General features: G+C 37.8%; 1 protein-coding gene across 3 annotated transcripts; it reads right to left on the minus strand.

Annotated features, from left to right (window-relative positions):
- Positions 1–27: 27 nt before the first annotated feature.
- On the minus strand, positions 28–26,405 carry LOC134753839 (uncharacterized). Of its 3 annotated transcripts, none has more exons than XM_063689782.1 (11): positions 26,254–26,405; positions 25,693–25,843; positions 22,080–22,189; positions 20,531–20,640; positions 18,892–18,979; positions 12,894–13,080; positions 12,057–12,199; positions 11,043–11,184; positions 9,597–9,691; positions 2,493–2,524; positions 28–1,507 (listed from the first exon to the last, which is right to left on the minus strand). In XM_063689782.1, exons 2-10 carry the CDS (start codon positions 25,835–25,837, stop codon positions 2,510–2,512), a joined length of 1,035 nt encoding a protein of 344 aa, XP_063545852.1. In that variant the 5' UTR covers positions 25,838–25,843; positions 26,254–26,405; the 3' UTR covers positions 28–1,507; positions 2,493–2,509. The 3 variants fall into 3 exon arrangements, with proteins under 3 accessions (XP_063545852.1, XP_063545851.1, XP_063545850.1); XM_063689781.1 differs by having other exon boundaries at positions 2,493–2,527; XM_063689780.1 differs by lacking the exon at positions 2,493–2,524.
- Between the last annotated feature and the right edge of the window lie 71 nt (positions 26,406–26,476).

Consider the following 26,476-nt stretch of genomic DNA (forward strand, 5'->3'; position numbering starts at 1 on the left):
ATCGTGACATTAAAATAAAACAAACTCTGATTATTAATTGATAAATTTATTACCTGCAAAAAGACAATAAGTAACTTATTTCTAATTTCATTTCATACACTTATGTATTACAATGAAATAAATCCATGAGGGAGCCAAGTTTTTGTCAACGAAACATCAAATTTAATCAACAAATATAAGATAAATCGTGACGTTTAAACATGGGCGTAACCAGCCAGTGAACTAGGGCAGGGAAAGGCCTAGGGGGGGAGCAGAGGCCGCAGAGGGCCATACATTGTATGTGAAATTTCCAGGGAGGGGAGGCAGATGCCCCCCCGTGCCTGTACCTGCCTACGCCCTGCTACCGATTATTAATTGATAAATTGCCTGCAAAAAAACGATAACTTATTTCTAATTTAATTTCATACACTTATGTAAATACAATCAAATAAATCCATGGTATACAGTAACACGTCATTGAAATTCACAGGACAAAAGAAAGTCTATTTGTGACGTTCCCAACCAAAAGGTACCACATTGTCGCTTGTCAATAAGGTCGATTTCAAATTTAAGCTATACGGAAATAGCGCCTTGTTGACAACCGACAATAAGTACCCTTTTGGTTGAGAATGACACATTTGGTATACGAAATAAACAAATCCCGTTATCAATGTGGCAGTTCATCGAAAATAATTGTTGACAAAAATTCAATCATAATTCCGCTGTAAACGAGTCATTGGATTCATGTGTGCACATTAACAGACATTTATAATAAGTTTTATTATAATTTTCATACAAAAAACAAGATAAGTCGGGGAAAATAGGTTTAGGAATTTTTTACTTTCGCTATTTTTATTGTGAATTAAATGGATATCTATATCTTCGTAATAGATTGTTAACGAAGGGATGAAAGGCACTCATTTCTGCCGAGGTATTTTGAAGCTGAAATGCCTTTCACCCAAGTTAAACACTCTACATTTCATTTTGAATACGAGGAAAGTAAAATGTATGTGTTTTTTGAAAAACATGACAAAGTATAATTTTTTACAGTATTTCTTGAGGGTACTTTCAATTAACAATTTAGGCAAAGTAGTTATTTATGGAATCAAAATATTTAAACTCAAAATTTAAGTGCTTATAGTAAAAGAAAAATCGTACTTCGAACGTAAAATTATTTAGTGCAGACACGTATCATTTTCTGCACAACTTTTAGAACAAACCCTCTTTCAGATCACGAGAAATGAAAAATTATTGAATGGCACCAACGAATTCCAACATTGACAACGGACTTTGGAAACGATACTATTACTAACAACTAATTGTTAGTAATAGTATTTATTACCTGCAAAGAGACAATAACTTACTCCTATATTCCATGCACTTGTAAATACAATTCGCTAGATTTATTATATGATACTGCAAGTAACATGTCACTGTAGTCTGTAGGACGCACACACACACGGATTCTGAGGGCCGCTTACAGCCGGGGCCGCTTGTTCGGCCGCTGGCCGTCGTTCATAAAACCGCCCTGCGGAGAAATAGACAGTTAATAATAATAGATTATACAACAAGGGCACAATGGCATCCGATAGCCGGCGCGGTTGAACGGATTAACGAAAAATTGTATGACGCTGCGTCTTAGGGTTCATCCATTATACGTCACACGAAATTCGAGGTTTTTTGACCCCTCCCCCCCTGGTGTCACGTCGCATTTTTTCAATGAAATCGGCAAATCGAATTAAGTATTATTATTATTTTATGAAAAAAAAAAATTATAAACTAAACGTTAAAGAGGCCTTTGCCCAGCAGTAGGACATTTAGTAGGCTTAAAAAAAAAAACACAAACTAAACGTAACTTAAATATACTACCTATCCTAAACCAACTAAAATAAAAATTCACCCTTCGGCAATTCATGCCGTAGATGCTATGCTTTTATGAAAATACTTTTGACAAAAGAAATATTGGTAATTTTATAAACCAAAACAGATTAGGAAGGAAAATTAAACGATTAAAAACGATTATCGTACCAAAAACTTGTTATTTAACTGTACAGCGAATAAAATAAGTTAATGTAACGTCACAAAGTTTGTGATTCCCCCTCCCCTTGTCACAACATGTCACATTTTCTTGACGTACTTGGCAAGTAAAATGCTCTAGTGCTGAAACGTATCATTTTCTGCACACTTCTTACAACAACGACCCACATCAGAGCATGATAAATGAAAAGTAACTTTACAGCCGACGCCAAACACAATGTAATAATAGAATAAACTACCTATTACATTTGTATATACATTTATCAAAAAGAAACTGCAAGGAATCACAACCGAATGGGATTCCCATCGACTTAACAACTTTTAACTTGTTTTAACATTATATCATGTTGAAAACCTAACGTAAGCACATACGAAGTAATAGCGACGTAATTACCAAAGAGAGTACCTAATTTGTATTACTAATCAGTGTTTGAACAACGAATGCGAAACGGTTTGGTGTGTTTGTCAAATGTTACCTGCGGTCGCGTCGGACTTACAACAGGTACAACTTCTGAAAAGAACGCACAGAATATTAACGGCAAAGAAAGCAGTGAATTTTGATATTATTTGAGTTTTAGATACTAAAGTAAAGACGCTAAAGTACGATGATTTTTATACATTGACTCGCCTGTTCATAGAGATACCTCTATCGCACGCGCATAATAGGCATGATGACAGTAATTAAAAGTCACTAATATATTATATTATATTGAAACTCTAGGTCCATGGGGTCCCAGCGCGCATAAGTTGTTTGCAGAAATCGCGAAGCGTCTGGCTGACGTAACTGGTGACCGAAGAGCTGGCGGCTTTCTCGCACAACGTATCAGCATTGCAATACAGCGAGGAAATGCCGCCAGCATCCTTGGTACAATGCCTCAAGGGCCTATTTTAGATTTAAGCTAGTTATTAATTTCGTTTACGTAGTACCACTGTATATATCTTGTATGTAAATAAATTTGTAATATATTATATTTATTTAATGAAACTTTAGTCGTAGAATATGAAAAACGCATTTATTTTTTTATATTTGGCGAGATTGTTAAATGTTATGCTAAAATAACATTACAAAATACGCAAGTCCGCCATGATTCTGTGAACACCAATCAGAGCGAGTGACGTCACGTTCATGTAAGCAAATATCCAAAGTACTGAAAGTACTGGTTCTCCTGCTATTTTATTTACGATTCACGGATTCAATTTAGTTTAAACCCTAATAACATGAGTCATGAAAGAAGGATTTACAGTGCTAATTTGCCTAGAATCGATGTGATGATGCTTGTAGTTTTTACAATCAAACGAAGACTTTTGTTCAGCAGAATTTAGAAATGTCAAAAGTTCCTTGTAAGTACAATAAACAATATTTATAATTATATAAAAATCATACTATTTTAAGTAATTAACTAAATCCAAATCTTGTAAAATCGCTTTTTATTTGTATTCCATAACAGAAATGTAACCTAACCCCAAAAAACTAGTTTCATACAATTTTTATATTACTAAAAGAAACGATGGAGCGCAGTATACTAGGTGTTCGCAGAACTGATAGAATCAGAAACACGGAACTGCGCTCCAGAACTCGAGTTGTAGATGTAGGTGTCCAGACCGCTAAGCTTAAGTGGGACTGGGCTGGGCATGTCTGCCGCATGCACCCTGAAAGGTGGGCCAAAATGGTTACCGAGTGGGACCCACGGAACACCATAGATGGTGCTGGCCGGGGTGCAGGCAGGCCGAAAAGGAGATGGCGGGACGACTTAGACGCATTTTATCCGGATTGGCGGGACACTACAAACGACAGGGTCGAGTGGAGGAAACGAGGGGAGGCCTTTGCCCAGCAGTGGGACACTAAATTAGGCTAGTAAAAAAAAAAAGAAACTAAAAAATAAATTAAATACATCGAAATGATTTTTACAAAAATAAATACGAGTCTTAGGCAATACGGCTATAGTCTCGCCTTGCAAGTTTAAGCTACTTGTTTCGTGTTGTTTTATTGTGTGAAACATGCACAAATAACTTATTAGAAGTTGTTATTGATGTGTTATTACACTGAGGAAACCCACAACATTTATACACTTTGGTATTCATATTTAATCATACGAAATAAACAAATTATTTAATAAGCTTCTAAGGAACGTCCTGTGCGTACGTTTTGTTTATATGACCTTGACGTCACTAGGGACGCCATGACACTTACAAGCGTTTTGGAGCGAATTTTAAATAAAATGTAGTTTTTTCCTACTAGACCTTTATTAAATGCAGAAATATCTTATTCATAGTAAATAATTTATGTTTCTTAACATAATAGGATAGTTTTTCAAAATCTGTCATCATGCCTATTGCTGTCCTAATATAATATAATAATAACAATAGAATAACACAAGTGCGATAGAGATAAGAACAGGCGGGTCGATATACAAAATTATTTTTGCTCCGCGTCCTCACTTTATCGAGTATCATATTGACAGTATTTTTTTTTATATAGACAACTCAAATAATTTCAACTGTGTTTTGCTCTTATTGTGTGTCTGATTTAATAAGTCGGACCTAAACACCGATCATTTTATTTTGAATGATCAACAGTTTTAATATTGGAATGCGGCAATTTTTTTATTCTTAAGGTCATTTTATTTCAGGCGCAATTTTTCGTGCATTTTCTAAATATTTAATGCGTTATTGAAACAAGTTATTTGATAATGTTACAACTGCTTTCCTTTCCAAACGTAATTTCGGCAATTTTTATTTCTGTATTCTCAATAAATAATTTCTGTATTATTTGTGCCATTCTCAACCAAAAGGGTACTTATTGTCGGTTGTCAATAAGGCGCTATTTCCATATAGCTTAAATTTGAAATCAACCTTATTGACAAGCGACAATGTGGTACCTTTTGGTTGGAAACGTCACATTTGTATTAAATATGTGTTTCATGTTTGACTGTATTAAATCTGTCAGATCACACAACAAGATCCCACTGCATTTCTTTGCACGTCTTTCTATGCACTCTTTTCGAAGTATACTAAAATAATATGAAATATAAAAAAAAATATGAGCATGCAAAAATTAAAAATAAAGCACTTTTTGAAATTGTTGCAAAAAAATACAGCTCAAATGTTATATTTACATGAGGGTAGATGCAGACGAAAATAAGTAAAATTGGTATTATAAGCTATACATGCAAGCATTTTATGAAAATAAGAAAAATGTAACACGTTCGCGGACGGTTAGTGACGTCATGTGTATGTAGCATTCGTGTCCGCGAATGTGTTAAAATTATAAATGTAGGATAAAAATGAAAAAATGATGGCAACCTAAAACAAGTGTACCTTTCTAAATTTTAGAGAATTATGACTGCTATGTGTCAATAAATGTGACGTTTTCAACCAAAAGGTACCACATTGTCGCTTGTCGACAAGGTTGATTTCATATTAAAGCTTAATAGCGCTTTTTTGACAACCGACAATAAGTACCCTTTTGATTGAGAATGGCACAAATAGATAAACTATTGCAAATTATGCTATACTTAATACGGGTGTAATTTTTTAGGTGATCAAAGATATACAAGTGTTTTTTTTTAAACTTCGTTAATTTCGGGGTATGGGTTAAGTAAATTTAAGGAAACTGAATGGCATGTTTTTTTTTTGTAAAAAGTAATTAATACCGTTGTTGTACCTACCACGAACATTACATTCAAATCCCATCAAACAATTAAAAACTATAACCATTCCAATGATAATTTAATTCGAATATCGATCGTCCGAGATAGTATTTGCGTTTAGTACCAAATGTATAAACTCATATAAACAGGCCCTAAGGCAAGTGTACACGCTAGTAGGGACCTTAATATATAAATATAAATCATTGATTATCTCCAAAATGGAGTTAATTAGAATACCGGTTTCTTTGAGAAAGTTACTTAATTTAAGCTAAGGAATGAACCTTTGAAATTAACGTACTTTAACGCGTATGTATATCTTGTTTCACCCAAAACATTACACCCAGTACATGTTAGTTGAGGCGTAAATGCGGCATAGTGGCTGACGAACTAAATAGACATTTATTTTGAGTATTTTTTTAAAACTGAAGCGTATCTAAAAGCATATGAAATGGATAATTGGTTTCGTGATTCGGGTCCACACAGAGCTAGCATACGCGCGAGGCATTATCCTCGCGCACAAAACGGCCAGTGTAGACGTGCCTCGGCCTTGGTGGCGCGCGCGAGGCACGTCAAACATTGTCGATACAACACGCGCGCCTCGGCCGAGGCACGTCTACACTGGCCGTTTTTTCTGCTCGCTCTTTGTGGACCCGGCTATTGGTCACGGTGAATTTATTGATTTAGTTTAAATAAAATTAAATATTGAGATCAGTTCTGTAGGGAAACATGCCGATATAAGCGATAGTGAAAGCAGGTATGTCAATAAAACATAATATTTAATCAAAACTAATAAGTTTGGCATCAATAGGTTGAAAAGGGGGTTAGAAAAGGAGTTCATGTGGATAATGGTTCAATCACAGAGCTATTTTTATTATAGACCTAAAAGCTTAAACTCCGAAAGGTATATTTATGATGCCATTTGGGGTTGAGACTCTTGGCCCGTGGGGTCCTAACACTGTAGCTTTTAAATAGCTTGCTAGAAGACTGGTCAACTTTTCTGGTGAACGAATAGCTGGCAGCTTACATGCGCAAAGTATTAGCACAGAATAAGTAATAGTATTATCATACAGAACGGCCACGCACCGCCCCGCCCCGATTAGAATGACCTCGCCCCGCGACAGCAGATTGACGACATTTTGCCGGCCGCTCAGTACTGTTTTTAAGCAACTTACTCACACAATGACGCATGACGCGTGTACAGACGTGCCGTTCACATATAGAAACGCAAGTGATTTTTGATGTATAGCGTCTCCGCCCTGTGGTACTAGGCCGTTGCCACCAAATGTGCGATGATGTGTTTGTTTTAAACCAATAGAATCACTTCACGACGAGCGACGATAGGTAAATGAAGTGATTCTATAGATTCTCAAAAAACACATCCATCGCTACGCCTCCTTGCACAACTCTGGTGGAAACGCAGCCTTAGTATCGCAATACAACAGGGAAATGCTGCCAGCATCCATGGCACCATGCAACATGGGGCTCAATTTATAGATATATAATTCAGTTTTATTTAGTATTTATTTTTAGGCTTTTGTTATAATATTGTCTTCGGTTACCGCGATAGTTACTCATCAAATAAAACTATGAAAACGGATTATATCGCGTATATTGAATTTATAATACATCCCGACGTTTCGAACTCTTTACATCGTTCGTGGTCAACGGGTGACTGACGCATATACGCGATATAATCCGTTTTCATAGTTTTATGTTATATTTTATAAATAAGTCAGTATTATGTAATCAGTAAATAACTAAATTTATATGTTATTTGTGTTATAAAAAGTTACACCATTGTCGCCGCTTGAGTGATTCAATTCTTATTGTTGTAGGTGCCGATTTTTTTTTTTGTTGGTAATTTTCTTGTTCGGCATAAAGGACTTTGACTTTCATTTAACTTTCTTAAGAAACTTTTTAATAACATTTGATTAGCTAAGAATCCTTTGTTGAAACAAAATTAAATTAAGAGATCCCATACAGGCGGGGATAAGTTCGCCTTTGTTGTATTTAATTGACTGTGTAACACTGTTTACCGTGTTTCTATTATTTACAATAAAGCATAAACATACATACATAAATTGTGAGTTTTCTTCTTTTTTCTTTCTTTTTATTAAAGTAAATTATAAGCTAAAAATATATTTTATCGCGTTGTACGGCATAGCCATTTGTTATACATTTGTTTATGGATGGTATAGAAAGGATGCACATCTCTTATGGCAGAATTGTTGCAAAAGTGACCGCTTTCAGCTTTAAATAATAGTTCCTAATCTCTCCGGTGGCGCTAGTTAGGCTCTGGGACATAAGCCATATAAGGCAACAAATAACCCGACCAAATTACGTAGGTTGTATTTCGGTGTATGGTGGCGCCGCCTTATTACTGTTTTTTGATGGTCACTTTTCATACATAGAGATCTGGCTCCTTTATATAGTCTCCATGCATTTGTTGTTGTCAATAATGACATTGCCATAGACAGTAGACAAGATGGCGCTGGTCGCTGCTGCAAAGGCTGCGTTCAGCTTATGGTTGGGCCGTGTCGTACGGCTGCGATCGTGGCCCAAAATGGTCTCGCCGGAAGATCAGCGCTGACCTTCGGGTCAGCATTATGCTGAGGCGAGACCATTTTCGTGGTAAACTTTAACTCCTACCTATTTTATAAATGCTTATAGTTTTAGTTATACTTATATTGTTACATGATCATTATCTTATTTCAATGGTTAATAAAAAAAAAGTGTGTGCGTGTAATCTTTACGCGCGATTGAAGTAAATCTTCTATGACGATGACGTTTATCGGTATGTTGGCACTTTGACGTGTGTCCTATTGTGCGTGTGTCACTACTGAGCGTTACTTCCGTCAGAAAAAAAAAACTGAGTTACACTCTAGTCGCGCCTAAAGAAGTTGCACTTCAATAATCAATATTAGGTCAGTTTTTATTTGTACATAGCAAAAAACCCCCCAATCATTTTTTTTAAGTTTAAGAATTCAAAGAAAATAAACATATCAGCATAGCACCATCCATACTTGGGATATTTATCGCGATAATTATCAAAGACTACACTACCCCGCTCATAACTATTTAGGCACTCGTAATTTTTTCCATACAATTGTATACAAAATCGACTTTCAGAATTATACCGCTAAGTCGCAGTCGGGTAACAGTTTTTTGTGCAGTTTACTTTTTTAATTTTAACAGACATATCGAGCTTCAAAATGATGTGCAGAATATTCGTGTACATTGCCTATTTACCAAATGGCAAGCGTAAAAAAATCCATAATTCGATTTTCCAGTACATAATCGTTTTATTTTGTAGTTTTTTAAATTGTTGCATAAAGTAAACTCGAAATTTTAAAGAATCTCTTAGGCAACAATTTGAGGCTCAATATATTTACGTAAATAAAGATTCAATCCAACATGTAAGAGTCATTTGCCTGCGATTGAACAGTATGATTTTGAAAATATTTTTTGTATGGTGAAAATTGACTTTTGAGCGGTAGTGTATAATAATAATATGTGACATTTTTCTACCAAAAGGTCACATTGTAGTTTGTCAAGGTTGACTTCAAATTGAAGATGGACATAGCGCCTTATTGACAACCGCTATTAAGTAAATGAACGCCCTGAACTGAAATAAATGTCATATATGAAGGAAAAAATTACCAAAGCCTCTAGTGTCCAGAGCTGAAATCGAACCAGCGTCCCCCATTTACCGGATAGGTGCCTGAACCTCTCGGCTATCCTGGCATGGGTCGAAATTTCCAAGTATATGACAATTTCCCGAAGGCTCGTGGCGCCCCCTAGCCACAATAGTAGTGTGTCTACTTGAAAAAACGTTCTTAGAATAAGTACCCTTTTGATTGAGAATGGCACATATGATCTGTATAATTTCGAACCCTGTATCTGACATTGTGTTGTGTTGTGTGGACTCACCATGAATCCGGGCATGGCGTAGCTATTTACGTGTGCGCCGAATCCGCCGCGAGCCGGGAACCCGCGCGTGGGGAAACCGCCGCGTCCGCGACCGCCTGCAATTGTACTTCATTAGTTACAGTAGAGTACAACCAAAGAGAATATGTAGGATAGAGGGGTACTGTCATAGTAAATTTTGTAGACACGGTAAATTCACTGCCAAAGTCAAAGTCAATATAATCTTTATTCAAATAGGCCTAGCAACAAGCACTTTTAAATTGTCAAGTTTTAAATATTACCTTAATCTAAATATCAGAGCAATTTATTGATGCAGTTATTATTATTCTTAAAAACATTGAATTATTATAGATATGTCAAACTTAATAATAAGAATTCACAAAAGGATCGTCAAACACCAGAATTGTATAAAAAATACTAGTCTAGAAACTTTCTAGAATAAAAATCTAAATGTCAAAAAATACAGATTACCTAATATAGGTATTCATTGAATAATCAATTTCATCATTATTAACACAATAATAAATAATTAATTATTTTCAATCACAATCCCACGGTGTTTCATCATTCATGTAGTCTTGTGTGCTATAATGCCATCTATCGACACACGATTAAAACTAGAGTTGTGCACGCTCGTTCACTGAAAAGATCGCTCCCAACTAGTACAATCTCACAACTGTACTAGTTCGGTCTTTTAGTACAGTAGTACACAGAGAGAGTCCATGTTTAGTTTTAGTTCGGTCGGATGAGTCGGATCACTCGGATCGCTTTGCTGTCATTGTCACTCCTCGGTCCTCGCTCCCATTCTGTTTCGTTCGCGTGTAGTGTACTAAAACGTACTAAGAGCAGAATCATTAGGGAATAGTTCGGTCTAGTACAGTGGAGGGAATCGTTTTTGATTTTAGTAAATGTACTACACAAGCCTAATAAAAACTAAAAATTAAGATGTACAAAAATACCATAAAATGTATTTACATATGGATAAATGTTTTTTTTTATTTGCATTAATTATTTTTATACGATTTTGACAAATGTTACCTCGGTATGAAATGAAATGAAATATTTATTTGCTTAAACATGGTAATTACATACAGATGTTATAAATTAATTGATTTAGTATCACATGTTAAGCCAAAAAATGGCATGCAAATTTAAAACTAATGGTATGTTACCTCTGAGGAACACAGAGCTCCGCTCCAAAACCCGAGTGATGAAGACCGCCAGGCTAAATTGGGACTGGGCTGGACATGTCCGCCGGATGCATGATGACAGATGTGCCAAAAATAGCCACTAGCTCGCATCATCAGGGTAGTCGTGGCAGAGGCAGACCGAGAAAGAGATGGCGGGACGATTTGGATGCGTTCCAGCGGGATCTTGCTCAGCACAGGGAGGATTGGAAAGGGAGAGGGGAGGCCTTTAAGTGGGACACATATAAAAGTAAAATGTTACCTCTGAAATTGCCGCGCGCGTTGAATGCGCCACCGCGCGGCCGGTAGTTGTTCTGGCGGTTGGGGTTCGGATTGGCGCTGGGGCTAACATTGGTGTTAGTGTTTACGTTGCGGTTCTGCTGCTGCGGGTGCTGCCGCTTGTTCTGCGGGACCAGGAGAAACAATGTATCACTCAGAACTTCCGCATTATTTTCAACATCCGCATCCGCATAAAATCGATGCGGAGCTTAATGCGGATGCGGATGTGGAACAAGGTTGTTCTGCGGGACCAGGAGAAACAATGTATCACTCAGAACTTCCGCATTATTTTCAACATCCGCATCCGCATAAAATCGATGCGGAGCTTAATGCGGATGCGGATGTGGAACAAGGTAGGTACAGGAACGTCTTAGCGGCGGCGTAAGTGCTAGGTAATTTCGTCATTAGCCAATAGGCCTATGACGGACAGCGACAAGTGAAAATGTAATGTAATGCGATTGTGGGGCACCTATATTCTTGTTCAAATGCTAAGTTTCGTTTGTTTTTAAATAAAAATGACTAAAGTGTAATATTTGACGTTTTTTTATGTGCCTAATCTCGACATCCGCATCTGCATCCGCGGATGTGAGCCTTTAAAAATCCGCATCCGCAACATCCCTTTTATGTATAGCACAGAACATCACATTCACTGCCAAGAACACGCAAGGGTTCATTTTGTATTGGAAATAGGGCGCTTTGGCACTGAAAGTGTTAGGGTTACAATGGCGATCGCGCGCAGCTAGTATCGGAACCGGTGTTGCAGCTCGGTCCCATCCACTTACGCTTACCGGTGAAAGGATATGCCTCCTTTAGACAGATTTGATGTGATATGATGTCCGGCTTCTTAATCTGTTTTGAAATAATTTACCGCGGCGAGCGCTCAGGGCTCGTATGGGCATGCGAGCGTTACGAACACGAAAACGTTACGGCGCGTTACACTGGGGTCAAAAATCTTCGAAAATTGCGTTACGTAATATTTAAACGCCCCCTCGGTTACCTTGTTAGCGTTGGCGGAGTGCGCCTTCTGCTCGTCCTCGTCGCGATACTTTGAGACGGTCACCAGGAACCCGTTGACGCGCAGCTCGCGGTCCAGCTTCAGGGCCTTTTCGACGGACTCCTTATTGTGGAACGTCACCCGGACTGTGTGCGGAAAAAAAAAGGATATTTCACAGTTATTAATAAGATATAGAAAAGTACACAAGAATCGAAAAGGATAGAAACAACGTTGTTTCTTTAATCTCGTGTTTCTATTATTATTATTATATACTGATAACCAAAAACTTACAATAAGCAACCCCAAATGATTAAAAATACACCCTAAGTATGAAAACTTCTATTATACTGTAAAAATTTGGAAAAAGTTACATATTGCCCTTTTAAATGACTTTACAAAATGTTGAACTGGTGAGTGGTGAGAGTAGGTTTAGGGTCATTCAGTATTCAGGATGGCCAGTGTGAGAACCGCGGTCACTCGATCAGTGTGATAGAGTGTGAGAACCAGTCACTCGATCAGGATGGCCGAGTGTGAGAATCGGTCACTTGATCAGGATGGCCAAGCCGAGTATGACAACCATAGACATAGTATATACAAGTACCTAGTTATAGACGCGCCACCGAGCAACCGGGGGTAAGAGAAAGAATATTCATATAAAATTTGGGTAGCATAGGATTTTTTGCTCTTTCACTCTTATAAATTTCGGTATTTCGCAATCGCCTCCTACCTATGATGCCACCCGGTCGGTGATAAGGACAAAGCATGGCACTATTTTCTCTTATAGGAATAGCAATAAGACTATCTTTCTCTATCAAAGAGTGTCAGGCCCTTGATACTCACGGATCTTGTACTTGGTCTTGCTAAACTCATGTATGTGCGCCACCTCGCCGCACTGGTTGAACAGTCTACGCACGTACTCCGTGCCCGCCTCGTACGGCACGCCGACGAGCACGGCAGTCTCAGCGCGCGACTCGACGGCCACTGAGATACGGGAACCGTCGATGACGAGCCCTTGCTCGGAGAGGGCCTGTTGGGATAGAGGGCGGTTAGGGTTTTAGGGATAGAACTGGTTTTTCACGGACAGGGTCGATTCGTCAAGAATCGTCGCGTCGTCATGAGCTTTCCATCAAGAATGATGTTTCATTTCATTTTTTTTTTAGTATTAAATAGTTTTTTTTAATGCTTAGCTTTTAAAAATACACTACGTAAATTATATAATTTAAAAAACAGTATTATAAATGTGTAAACCGGGCACTTTCATTTGATACCAAACTCGACCGTACTTTTTTGCAAATAAAATGACAAATATAGCAGGACCCCTCACAAAAAGCTTTTTGACCTTCTAGGCTCTTCTAGCTCCATAACCCCTTGATCGAGCCTGCTCATAATTTAATGAATAAAATATAATGCCTTCATCTACACGTTTACAGAATTTCCTTTAAATTAAAACAAATTTACTTAAGAGGCCGTAGTCGATTTTGGAGCAAAAATTTAAAATTGATAGATTAAGTCGTTGAAATTATACACGTTTTGTTACGTAATATCTAAATAACAAGTATTGGTTTCTATTAGCACGTCTTCTCATCTTGCCTTTTAATAATGAGGTCGCGAGCGTGCGTCAACGGTAATATATGAAAAGAAGAGGCAGTTTTTAAAAATTAATCAAAAATTTATGGTGGTAAATTATACAAATTGAAGAATAGTTTCAGCAAATGTTGTAGATTGTTTAAGTATCAAAATTACGTTGAAATTAAGTCTATTTTCAGAGAAATTGTCACTTGTTTTGAAGTAATTTCTGGAGAAAATTGACTTTGTCTAACTTTCATTTACACTACTTCAAAGTCATAATAATAAAAATGTAGTCTGATAAACGTCAAGTACAGGATATGTGTAATACAAAATTACCATGTTTAGCAGTCCAAACTTTACGAAATTTACAAATAAGAGCGACAAAATCAGTGCTTTACGCGCGTTTACCTAAACGTCCATCAGAAAAGCAAGCATTACTAATTTAGTAAGTCTGTTTTCAAAAAATTGATCTGATAAAAGGTAAGATAAAAAGACGTGCTAATAGAAACCAGTACCTGTTATTTCAATTAGGTAACAAAAGGTGTACAATTTCACCGACTAAATCTATCAATTTTACATTTTTGCTACTAAAATCGACACCGGCCTCTTAAGTTATAATCTAACAACTTTCTTCTTCCTCGCGTTTTCCCGACATTTTGCCACGGCTCATGGGAGCCTGGGGTCCGCTTGGCAACTAATCCCAAGATTTGGCGTAGGCACTAGTTTTTACGAAAGCGAGTGCCATCTGACCTTCCAACCCAGAGGGGAAACTAGGCCTTGTTGGGATTAGTCCGGTTTCCTCACGATGTTTTCCTTCACCGAAAAGCGACTGGTAAATATCAAACGATATTTCGTACATAAGTTCCGAAAAACTCATTGGTACGAGCCAGGGTTTGAACCTGCGACGTTCGAATTGCAAGTCGCACGCTCTTACCGCTAGGCCACTACTATACTGATAATTCAGATTAAAAGCCGGCCGTGTGTTCCAAGTAGAATGTAAGAACTTCAATAAATAAATGACAAAAATAAACTTTGTCCAACCAACAAAGTGGGGGAATAACATTATAAACGTAATATTTTCATAGATATTACACATTATTAGCGAGCATACGCGCGAGGCAATTTCCTCGCGCACAAAACGGCCAGTCTAGACGGTGCCTCGGCCGAGGCGGCGAGCGCGAGGCACGTCTAAAAATATCGATACAACACGCGCGCCTCGGCCGAGTCACGTCTACACTGGGTTTCGTGCGCGAGGAAATTGCCTCGCGCGTATTGCTCGCTCTGTGTGGACCCGGCTGCTATTGATGAAAATTATCACTTTGGAGTGTAAATTATGTAGCCACAGTAAATTCACTGCCATCTATCGACACACGATTAAAACTAAAAATTAAAAAAAATGAATTTATGTATGGATAAATGTTTTTTTCTATTTGCATTAATTATTTTTATCCATGTTCTTTCACTGATATGCGTTAAAATTGTTAAATAACAAACGAAACCGTCAACGCCCTCTATACGAGAGTAGGCCAAAGGTAGTGGTGCTATCTGATCGAGAATCAAATTTTCTAGATTTTCGAGGCACGTTTTTTCCTTAGACTGTATCCATCTATTACGGAGTTATATCTATCTTTGCTAATATTATTACTTACTTAAGCGACCCGAAGTGGACCTTGGGCTCCGATACTAGGTTTCGCCACTCGTTCCATCAAGAAAATTTGATTCTCGTTCAGAGGGCGCTACTAGCTTTGGCCTACTGTCGTATAGATGGCGTTGACGGTTTCGTTTGTTATTTAACAATTTTAACGCATATCAGTCAAAGAACATGGGTCAAAATCATAAAAGTAATTAATGCAAATAAAAAAAATCATTTATCCATATTTAAATACATTTTATCGTATTTTTATAAATATTTATTTTTAGTTTTAAAGTGTGTCGACAGATGGCAGTGAATTTACTGGGGTTACAAAATTTACTATGACAGTACCGCTCTAGTATAAGTTACTCTATGATATTAGTCTAATATGGTTCAATAAATGGATCCATATCTGCACTTACCTCGATATAATCGTCGCATAGTTGACCTGTATTGTTAAGATCACGATTTGTATGCACATTGTTGCCGCTGTGTTTACATTGTAGTGAAAATTTTGAGCGATCGATAACAACGGTGCTATTGTAATAGTAAACAGTAAGGCCAATGCGAACACAGCCATCAGAATGATGTCATTTAGCTATCGTGCATTTTGCTCGTACATGTAGAGTACTTATGTATTATTAAAGTAGCTCATAATATTATTCATTTTTTAATTAAGTTTAAATTTAATTGTATTTGTACATATGTAAATAATTGTGAATATTTTGCATGCTATAGATTATGGCTAATTAAGGAGTGTACATAAAAATACTTATTGTAATAACACCTGTAAACCAACCCTTATTATAGCAAAATAAATTGATTGATTGATTGATTGAGCTTAATTACTCTAACTACTAGTGGCCTAGCGGTAAGAGCGTGCGACTTTCAATCCGGACGTCGCGGGTTCAAACACCGGCTCGTACAGTCACCTGCAATAATATGTTACACAACGAAGGCCGCAAAAATATCTGACACAATCTTATTTGTAGACCCATACGAGCGTGTCAGATAATTTTGCAGCCTTCGAAGAGTAACATATTATTGCAGGTGACTGTACCAATGAGATTTTCGGAACTTATTTACTAAATACCATTTGATATTTACCAGTCGCTTTTCGGTGAAGGAAAACATCGCGAGGAAACCGGACTAATCCTAACAAGGCCTAGTTCCCCCTCTGGGTTGGAAGGTTACATGGCAGTCGCTTTCGTAAAAACTAGTGCCTACGTCAATTCTTAGGATTAGTTGTCAAGCGGACCCCAGGCTCCCATGAGCCGTGGCAAAATGACGATGATGAATTGATGATGTACATTCAGAATAATTAAGGTAAAACGTTACAACACGCGCGATGGTCATATCTTACGTCGCAAGTTTCGCGCGGCGCGCCGTATATTTTGTTACTTTTTAGGGTTCCGTACCCAAAGGGTAAAAACGGGACCCTGTCCGTCTGTCTGTCTGTCACCAGGCTGTATCTCATGAACCGTGATAGCTAGACAGTTGAAATTTTCACAGATGATGTATTTCTGTTGCCGCTATAACAACAAATACTAAAAAGTACGGAACCCTCGGTGCGCGAGTCCGACTCGCACTTGGCCGGTTTGGTGTATAATTTTTTTTTCAGAAATTCAGAGCCGTGAGAGATATTCCTTGACCATAGAGATTTTTCCATACAGAAAATCTGAATTTATTAAGTATCGTGCCCTTACATTTTTAACATGAAATTTTCTAAAAGATTTAGGTTAAAAGATTTTGTAATTTTTGGAGCATAGTAATATATAGGTACGGTAGCGAGACTTGGACGATGCTTCGACGAGATAGGAAACTGCGATGGTGGCGTGTTGAGAAAATAAGCTGGACGGAAAAAGTAACTAAACAGGAGGTCTTAAGTTTGAGTTCAAGAAAAGTGGTGCCAATGGAGTTGGCAACTGTCAAAAGTATGCAGAGATGGCGCCATCATAGCTTGCCCCTTTTTCTATGAGATTTGGCTTAAAGCGCTGGCATCCAGGGCATAAAAAAACAAAAATTTGACACAATTCTAGGGATTGACAGGGCAAGCTAACCGCCATCTGCTAATTATTTCGACCTGCCAACCACATTAAGAACCATCGAAAGTAGAAGACGAAAGACACCTGTTACAACACGATGAATTCATCCAGACGATTAAAGAAGGAAAAGTCGAAGGAAAAACTAGGCAACTTTAAACTAAAACGGGACTTAATCGCGTAACTAAACTCACGTTTATTTATGCCCTGACGTTTCGAACGTGACGTTACGTTCGTGGTCACAGGCAGACTGGCGAATTGTATCAACATATTGCTGCGCGGGTTTTGCGAACTACCCGCACTCGATCTTGATTATTAACTTGTACGCTAGGGTTGTCACTTTGCCTACACACAACACTCACGACATCCGATGGTATATGATCCCCCCCCCTTACATTTGCTAATCACTGGATTCCACGAAGACGAAATACCCTGTCCTTCATTTTGAACATAAATTACACGTAAGTTTTTTACGCGTGTTAGTTTAAAATTATGAGTGAAAATAGTGTTAGTTTAAATCGATATAATAGAGGGAAGCCAACATGGATCAAGTAAATGGAAAAGTGAACGTCGGCGTCGTGTCGTATCAGGCTGTCAAGAAATAAATCAAAGAAAGAAATACATGGAGATTGCTTCACCGACAAGAGCGCAGCTTTTAAGTTTCTAATGATGATGAGAGGATTTGAACTCAACTGGGGTATTTAAGGGGTCTCCGGCAAGCTCGGTTCTCCATACAAACGTAGTTCCGCTCTCATTTCAAAACGACTAGCTAGATTGCTCTGAAACTTTGTACTTGCAATAGGATAAGATATATCTATGTCTGTAATTAGTTTATGTAGCTTCAGGTACCATAATTAAAAAAATAAAGCGAATTTAAGTTTTTCATACAAAACTTGTTATTGCTCTATTTCGTTTGTTTTATAAACTGGGGCTATATAAACTAATTTCAGACCTAGATATACCTCATGTCATTGTATGTGCAAAGTTTCATTACAATCCGACACGTAGTTTTAAAATGAGAGCGGAACTAGGTTTGTTTGGGAAGCTCGGAAGGTACAATTCGGATTTTTTAAAGAAGAATAAATGTAATGGTAAATAATGTTAACATGTTTAAAACAAAATAAAGTATTTTTGACATAGTACTAAGTTTTATTTACACAAACAATATTGGTTTCTACCCGTGCTTTCTCGGAAGTGTGGTCTTCTGACACAAGTATGACTTGATAACAACACAAAAAAAAACATTTTTTATAAACTTGTTCATATATGTGACGTTTTCAATCAAAAGGTACCACATTGTCGCTTGTCGATAAGGTTGATATCTAATTGAAGCTATATAGAAATGGCGCCTTACTGACAAGCGACAATGAACTTTTGGTTGAAACTGGCACATATATTCCCTTCTATTCGACCGGGGTTCGAACCCATTTGTGCGATTTAAAAATAGTCAAAATAGTCACACATTCACATTGCATTGCAACATTAAAATACTCATTCTATAATAGGGTGTTTGAAATTTTTTAAAAGAAAAAACACCCGTTGAGAAACATGTGTGTCTGTCTATGCTACATTTTAATTAATAAAATATGATTACCTTATCCAGGCTGTCTTTGTTTTTAAATTCGACTATAGCCGAAAGTGTCGGCGTAATGGTCTGTTCAGTAACAATGATCGGACCACGTCTAAAAACAGAGAGAAATGTTTCAGTTAGTATTTCACAAGGCTTGCTTTCCCTTGCCAGCTTTGGAGAACATTTAAAAAAAAATATTTTCTCATAGCCTCGTTGGAACAAATTAAAAAAGGATTAGGTGAAAATGGTATTTCAACATTTATAACAATGTAACTTTGAAATTTTGCGTTAATAGAACAAGACTGATGTTTGAATGTTATTTATGGTTAATTATTAGATGCAAAAATCACACTAGCAGAAATTGTAACCGTATAAAAATTTCGTCTGTTTACAATTTTTAATATGAAATTTTGCAACCAAAATAGGGAATGAAAGGTTTGTTTAGATCCATAACAAATTAACTTTTTGCAACGACATAAATGAAACGCAGCATCGAAACGGTCGCTTTATAGTACCCCTTACTTTTATAAACAATCGGCTTCATTCATAAATGCGCTACAAATCTCAATTATAGTTTGTCAAAGGACTGTCTCATTTCAAACATAGACAGAGAGAATCATACTATCAATCTTACACTAGTACTAGCACCCAAAAGAAAAGGATGAGTATAGTTTTTTTGTTCCTATTTACTGACAAGATTAGCTTGACCAACTATAGCTATTAATAGTTTGTCAGGTTATTCCCACTAGATACCACCAAGTTCTTACCAGTGGTAACTACTGAGGATTTTTTTCCCTTCTTTTATCACTGGTAACTACTGGGATTTTTTTTTCCTAGTACTTACCACTGGTAAAAGGTGGGATTTTTTTCCCAGTAGTTACCACTAGTAAAAGGTGGGATTTTTTGCCCCAGTAGTTACCACTGGTATAAAGGGTATGATTTTTTTCCCCAGTAGTTGTATTACCAAAATGTTGTTAGAGTTCAAAAACTGGTAAAAAACGGTGGGAAAAAAATTCCCAGCAGTTACCACTGCTAACAACTCGGTGGTAACTAGTGGGAATAACCCAGTGTTGTCTAATTTGTTATTTTGACTTGTGTATTTGTAAGAAAGGGATAAAACATGGATTAACTAATTGAGGCTTGTAAAGTTTTACGAATAAGGGGATAAAAGAATAGGGGGGGTTATAAGTGCTATTTACAACTCGGTAAACGCTCCATATGTCGCTACAAAAAGTACGTACATGATAAGATACAGTACAGTGCCCTAGTAGAAACTGTGGTTCCAATACATTATACACCCTAACACAGATATGTATATAAATGTATCGAGTCAGCCATCTACTGAGCACTATATAGGGTAGCTAAAAAATAACTGCATTCCCGTTGCCAGGAAGGTTTTTTTCAGCAACTTTTGCTACGGGACCAACCACGAAATCGTGAAAAAAGAATTACCCTCCTATAGAAAATGGACCAGCCAAAATGTATGAAACAGCCAAATTTTTTTGGTGATTTCGGTGTTCGTCCCACAGTAAAAGTTGCTCAGTATAATCCCAAAACCTCCCTGGTAACGGGAATGCACTTATTTTTTAGCCACCGTGTATAGAAAGTTAGAAATAACCGGTTAAATTCTCTGCAGATCAGATGATGTCCAAATTATACTTACTTGATTGCATTAATCTCCCCATACTTGGAGAACAGCTCCTTCAGTTTATCCTGGTAGTCAAATAGGTAGCTCGCAGGCAGGTTCTCGACCAGCAGTTTGCCGGACTCCACCTACAAGATTTGTCATGTTGAGTGGATATAGCCTTCTACGTCCCACTCATTTATGGGGCATTCCACGAGAATGTCCTTTCAGAAATGCTTTTGTCTTGTATGGCAGCTAATTCAATCAAATCTACAAAACTAAATATACCATAGAAGACGCAAATGCATCTACTTCGCGTGTCCGAACCCCGACCAAGCGTCGAGGTTGACCGTCGCTCTTTACAGTCCACGGGCGTCAGTTGTTGCAGCCGGACGTCCGTGAATACTTAAAAAATGCTTCGTTGCATGATAATTAACTGCAACAGCACAAAAATTGCGAGCACCCAAAGGCAAGTACATATTTCCTATCACAGATAAGTAATTTTAGAATTATATTAAGCGTAAATTTTGTATGAAAAAGTCGGCACGCTTGTTTTCAATACAAATCGTGGTATTTGCGTCATCTAGCGTATATATTAAATTTGTAATCAAATCCGTAAAGCTCGAGAATATACTGCCAATTTGTTAGCAAAGTCATTAATATCACTTTCTCAGCCTTTTCAGAACATTCTCGTGGAATGCACCTTTAGTAGTTTTGAATGAATGAATACGTTTATTTCAGACACAACTCTGTCCATATAAAAGTTATATTTAAAAAATAAATTAAAAACTTATCATAATTTAACATGTACAATACAAACACACCAAGTCGAATAAATTAGAGTAACATTTACATAAAAATAAAATAGAAATTCAAAATTAAAAAATTGCAATGCAATGCAATTTAAAAAAGGCAAATACGGCATAACTTAAAACCCCCGAAGTGCCTGGATGCGAAATCTTAACGAAGTCACTAGAAATGTAGAAATTTTCTCCATATAAATACAAAAACTTTTTTTGATATTTAAAAATAATAGCTAGTTTTTTTTTATTTGATATTTTGATAATGCAATGCAAAAGATTTCACAAGAATCCGTCCTTAAAACTCGTATGTACAAGAGTTTCTTGGTAAAAAAAACTTACGGAACCCACTATTCTTATTAGCTTATTACCACCTAACTTATTTTGACCCTGATTAAACTGTGATGACTTGTTTCGATTTTATTGATGAAAGACGTATTATTTGAAAAATATATTTTATTTTGGTAGGGGCTTCTTCACGTCTGCCGCATGCATCCGGATAGGTGGGCTAGTATAGCCACCAAGTGGATGCCGCAAAAGAAGCGCGGACGTGGCAGGCCCAGGCGGAGATGGCGGGACGACTTAGACACCTTCACTAATAACTGGCCGGAAACAAACTTTGCCCAGCAGTGGGATACTACAGGTTATTAAAAAAAAGGGGCTTCTTCATACAAACGGTTTTACTGCTTTTTTGGGCCATTCCGCTACTCCGATTTACCTTCCCCTCTACTTAAAATAACACAAATAAATTTTAATGTAATAATTTGCTTTGTTTCCTACTAACATACCTTCTCCTCCTTGGGCTCCTCTGCGGGTGCCTCGCCGCCGGCCTCAGCGGCCTCGACCTCCGCCTGCGAGGCCTCTTCGCCGGGGGCGTCACCGGCCCCTCCTTCATCGCCTGCACACAAAGTTATGTCTTACAGTCTAACGTCTCGGCAACGAAACGCACGCACCGAGCATACATCGCAACGGTCAAAACGAATGTAGCCGAATATGGGCCATCAGGGGCAATAATTGGTGTAGTCTTGTAAATTGGTTGGTGCGCGAGTCCGACTCGCACTTGGCTGGTTTTTAGGGTTCCGTACCCAAAAGATTTATATTTTATAGTTGTAAAAATTTATATTTGTTTTTATTATTTTTATGACATGTGTGAAAACTGATTATGAGCCTTGCAGCTTGAAATAATTGTTTTTTTTTTAAGGTAAAAACGGGACCCTATTACTAAGACTCCGCTGTCCGTCCGTCTGTCTGTCTGTCACCAGGCTGTATCTCATGAACCGTGATAGCTAGACAGTTGAAATTTTCACAGATGACGTATTTCTGTTGCCGCTATAACAATAAATACTAAAAACAGAATAATATAAATATTTAAATGGGGCTCCTATACAACTAACGTGATTTTTTTGCTGTTTTTTTTTTCCGTAATGGTACGGAACCCTTCGTGCGCGAGTCCGACTCGCACTTGGCCGGTTTTTAGATTGATGTAAAGCATTTTTGTGCATGCACTACTTAGACAGAAAATCAAATGTCCGCAATCATGTCAAACACAAAATAGGATATTTTAATAACAAAACTACCGTGAGACACAGACATATTACATATAAACGGGTCACACACATATTTTAAGTAGTAAATTGCTCCACATGTTTCACTGAATACCGAGTAGCTAATCGGGAGCACGCGTTGGCGGACCGACGTAGACTGCTTGGCTGGCTTTAACTCTCCGCGACCGATTGCTCGGCGCGGGTGACGGCGGCGGCGGCGGCGGGAGAGGGGGGAAGGGAAGGGGATGATGCTTTTCCGCATGAAATGAAATATGTTGAGCAATTATCGACCTCAAGTACGTGAGCGACCGATTCTAATATATTTAATAGGAGTAATTCACATAGTTTTTGTTATCAAGCACAAGGTTCCTGTTTTTAGTTATCCTTAAAGTGCTGTAGTGTGTAGACAATATGTGGTATTTTCAAAAAAAAGGGACCATATTGTCGATGGCGCTCAAGCCATTATTAACGATGCTCCGATATAAATACAATGCCGCGCGACGCTGTGCGGCGTAAGCGCCATCGACAATAAGGTACCTTTTCATAGAAAATGCCCCATATTAGAAACTAGCTTTTTAGAAAGTTCAAATTTAACCCTTAAATGCATATTGTTGCCAAATTAATTCAACAGAAAAAAGCTTAAGTTTCTGAACGCACCTTTAAACGAAACCAAAAATAAAAAATCATACATTTAAGGGTTAAACAAATCCGTGTCATTACATGCATCTAATCTCTTCTTCTTCACATCATTGCAATTAAAGTTTACAAATCGTTATACCTCTGCCGTCAGAAGTTAGAATTGTCTCTCAACTAAGGATATAAGGAAGTTGGTATAGATAGGGAATCAATAAAAAGCAGATTGGATAAAATAAAATAAAACCGGCCAAGTGGGAGTCTGACTCGCCCACCGAGGGTTCCGTACTTTTTAATATTTATTGTTATAGCGGCAACAGAAATACATCATGTGTGAAAGTTTCAACTGTCAAATCACGGTTCATGAGATACAGATGGACAGCGGAGTCTTAGTAATAGGGTCCCGTTATTACCCTTTGGGTACGGTACCCTAAAAAGCAGCTGAAAAAAATGACCAAGGCCTCCAGTGCCCCAGGCTGGAATCGAACCAGCGTCCTCTGCTATCGCGGCAGATGCCTGTGCCATTCGGCCACTGGGCCACAGCGGCATAGGTCGAAATTTTCCAAGTATATGCACTTGTTACTGAAGGCTAAGGCGCCCCCTGGCCATCCCTAAGGTAGAACAGTATGGTTCGACCTTCTAACTGAATCATCCATGTGATTTCGAGCTAGCAAGAAAGATGGCGCTGTCAATCAATACTGTTAGAAGTATTAGAACAAATGAAATTATTTATAGAAAATACTTTAATTTGTTTTTATTTTAAGTAGAAACACTACTATATAAATTATAAACTGAAATAAATGTCATATACTAAGAAAAAATGACCAAGGCCTCCAGTGGCCCAGGCTGGAATCGAACCAGCGTCCTCTGCTATCGCGGCAGCTGCCTGTGCCATTCGGCCACCGGGCCACAGCGGCATAGGCCTAAAAAGCAGATTGGATAAAAAAAGAAGCGAAACGAAGTCGCAGGCAAAGCTAGTCATACAATACTGCGGGGAAAAAATTCGCATATGTGAAGGTAAAGCATAGAAAAATGGAAATAGCCTGGTTTTAGATATATACAAATAGCTTGTTTATTAAGGACAATGCAGGGAAGACAGTGCACATAAAATGTGCCATTTTCAATCAAAAGGGTACTTATTGTTGTGTTCAATTTGAAATCAACCTTATTGACAAGCGACAATGTGGTACCTTTTGGTTGAAAATGTCACAAATTTTTGAGATGAGAGATGAAAATGAGAAGATATTGTGAGACAGAGACCGCTTGATAATGTGTAAGACTTATAATAGCTATAATAAATAAAAAACCGGCCAAGTGCGAGTCGGACTCGCGCACGAAGGGTTCCGTACCATTACGGAAAAAAACAGCAAAAAAAACACGTTTGTTGTATGGGAGCCCCATTTAAATATTTATATTATTCTGTTTTTAGTATTTGTTGTTATAGCGGCAACAGAAATACATCATCTGTGAAAATTTCAACTGTCTAGCTATCACGGTTTATGAGATACAGCCTGGTGACAGACAGACGGACAGCGGAGTCTTAGTAATAGGGTCCCGTTTTTACCCTTTGGGTACGGAACCCTAAAACATGGTTGACTGTAAAGTTGGTTTACGGACGATAATTTTGCATTGATAACATCATAAGAAAACATTCATGAAAAGGCCGTAACGTTACCACAGAGATCTGTCCACGTTATCATGGAGATCTGTCTACAACATGACACTTTTTCGTGCATGCTACCGGTGTTCATCGATTTATAAGACATTATCACGTCAAAAATCTTTCGTTTACAACACTATCATTGAAATAATAATGAGAGTAAAACACAAGTCTTATATGCTTGAGTGAATCATGAAAAATGCAATAGGTATGTTGATTATTACTTGAAGCATTCATTGTACAAAAATAAATAGGAACATGTAGGGTAGGTAGGTTTTATTTTTAGGGCCCTTGCAAAACTAGCGAAAAAATACCTACTTAATAAAATTTACACTGCTTTAGATCTCTTGTTTAATTTAAGTACTTATTGATTATTCAATTTAGCATTAACTAATAAGTAATGACTATAAACTATGGTATTTTACATTAATATACAAATATGTATGAAAAAATCACCATACACTATTCCTAACAAAAACGAAGGTAGTCTAAGGTGAAAATTAAGAGATAACAGTAACCAAGCGTCAGGTAGTTAGGTACTTCGCAAGTAGCCACGTGACTCACCTTGTTCGACCTGCTCCGAGTCCCCATTGTTCTCCTCGGGCTCCACGGCCTCCGCCACCTCCTCCGGCACCTCCTCCACCGCCTGCGCAGCCTGCTTCTTAGCCGCCTGGGCCTTCGCGCCGCGACCTCTCTTCTGAGCCACCATTGTCAACTAAAAGCACACAAACCTTTACTTTCAGAACATACCGCACTCACAAAAACCAATCGATATCCACATAAACTGATCTGGGGCACATCTGAAAATAACAAGCGACGCGATCTTTAACGATCGATCGGAGTAAGAGTACTTGCCGCCTCCGCTTCAAGCACGCAATTAACGCTTGGGCGCGAAACGTCGCACATGGCTAAATCAATTAATACACCGGGTTTTAAGTGGAAATAACATGTTATTTAGCTAATTTCGACTATTGCGACTTAATATTCATCAAAACAAGCCACCCGCGCCATGGGCATGGTGGCATTATTGCTTACGCTTACTATGGAAAATTCACGAAACCTTACACCGCTACTCACGCTTAACACAACAGTACTTTATAAAGTTATGGAATCAGTGACACTTACTTATTTAAATTATGTGGAGATGAGTTCAAAACGGCGAATACAATCGACGCTACAATTTAAACGGACGCCAAACCAAACTAAAAGCAGCAATAATAACATGCAGCCGGCATCACGCAAGCGCACCCGCCATTAAAGTAAAAGTGAGGTTATTGGTGTTGCCAATTAAAAATTGCGAAATAATGTAATTCCTTCTTCTTACAAAAAGTTTAAGGATAGTGAATAA

Source organism: Cydia strobilella, chromosome Z, assembly GCF_947568885.1.
Source record: "Cydia strobilella chromosome Z, ilCydStro3.1, whole genome shotgun sequence".
Classification (NCBI taxonomy): Eukaryota; Metazoa; Arthropoda; class Insecta; order Lepidoptera; family Tortricidae; genus Cydia; species Cydia strobilella.

Excerpts from the sequence above, each read along its gene's own strand:
- LOC134753839 (XM_063689780.1), bottom strand. The coding sequence starts at position 25,837 with ATGGTGGCTCAGAAGAGAGGTCGCGGCGCGAAGGCCCAGGCGGCTAAG. Across the intron at positions 22,190-25,692 it reads CTCGGAGCAGGTCGAACAAG|GCGATGAAGGAGGGGCCGGT; the intron begins GTGAGTCACGTG and ends CTTTGTGTGCAG. Across the intron at positions 9,692-11,042 it reads CGCGCGCGGCAATTTCAGAG|GCGGTCGCGGACGCGGCGGT; the intron begins GTAACATTTTAC and ends GTACAATTGCAG.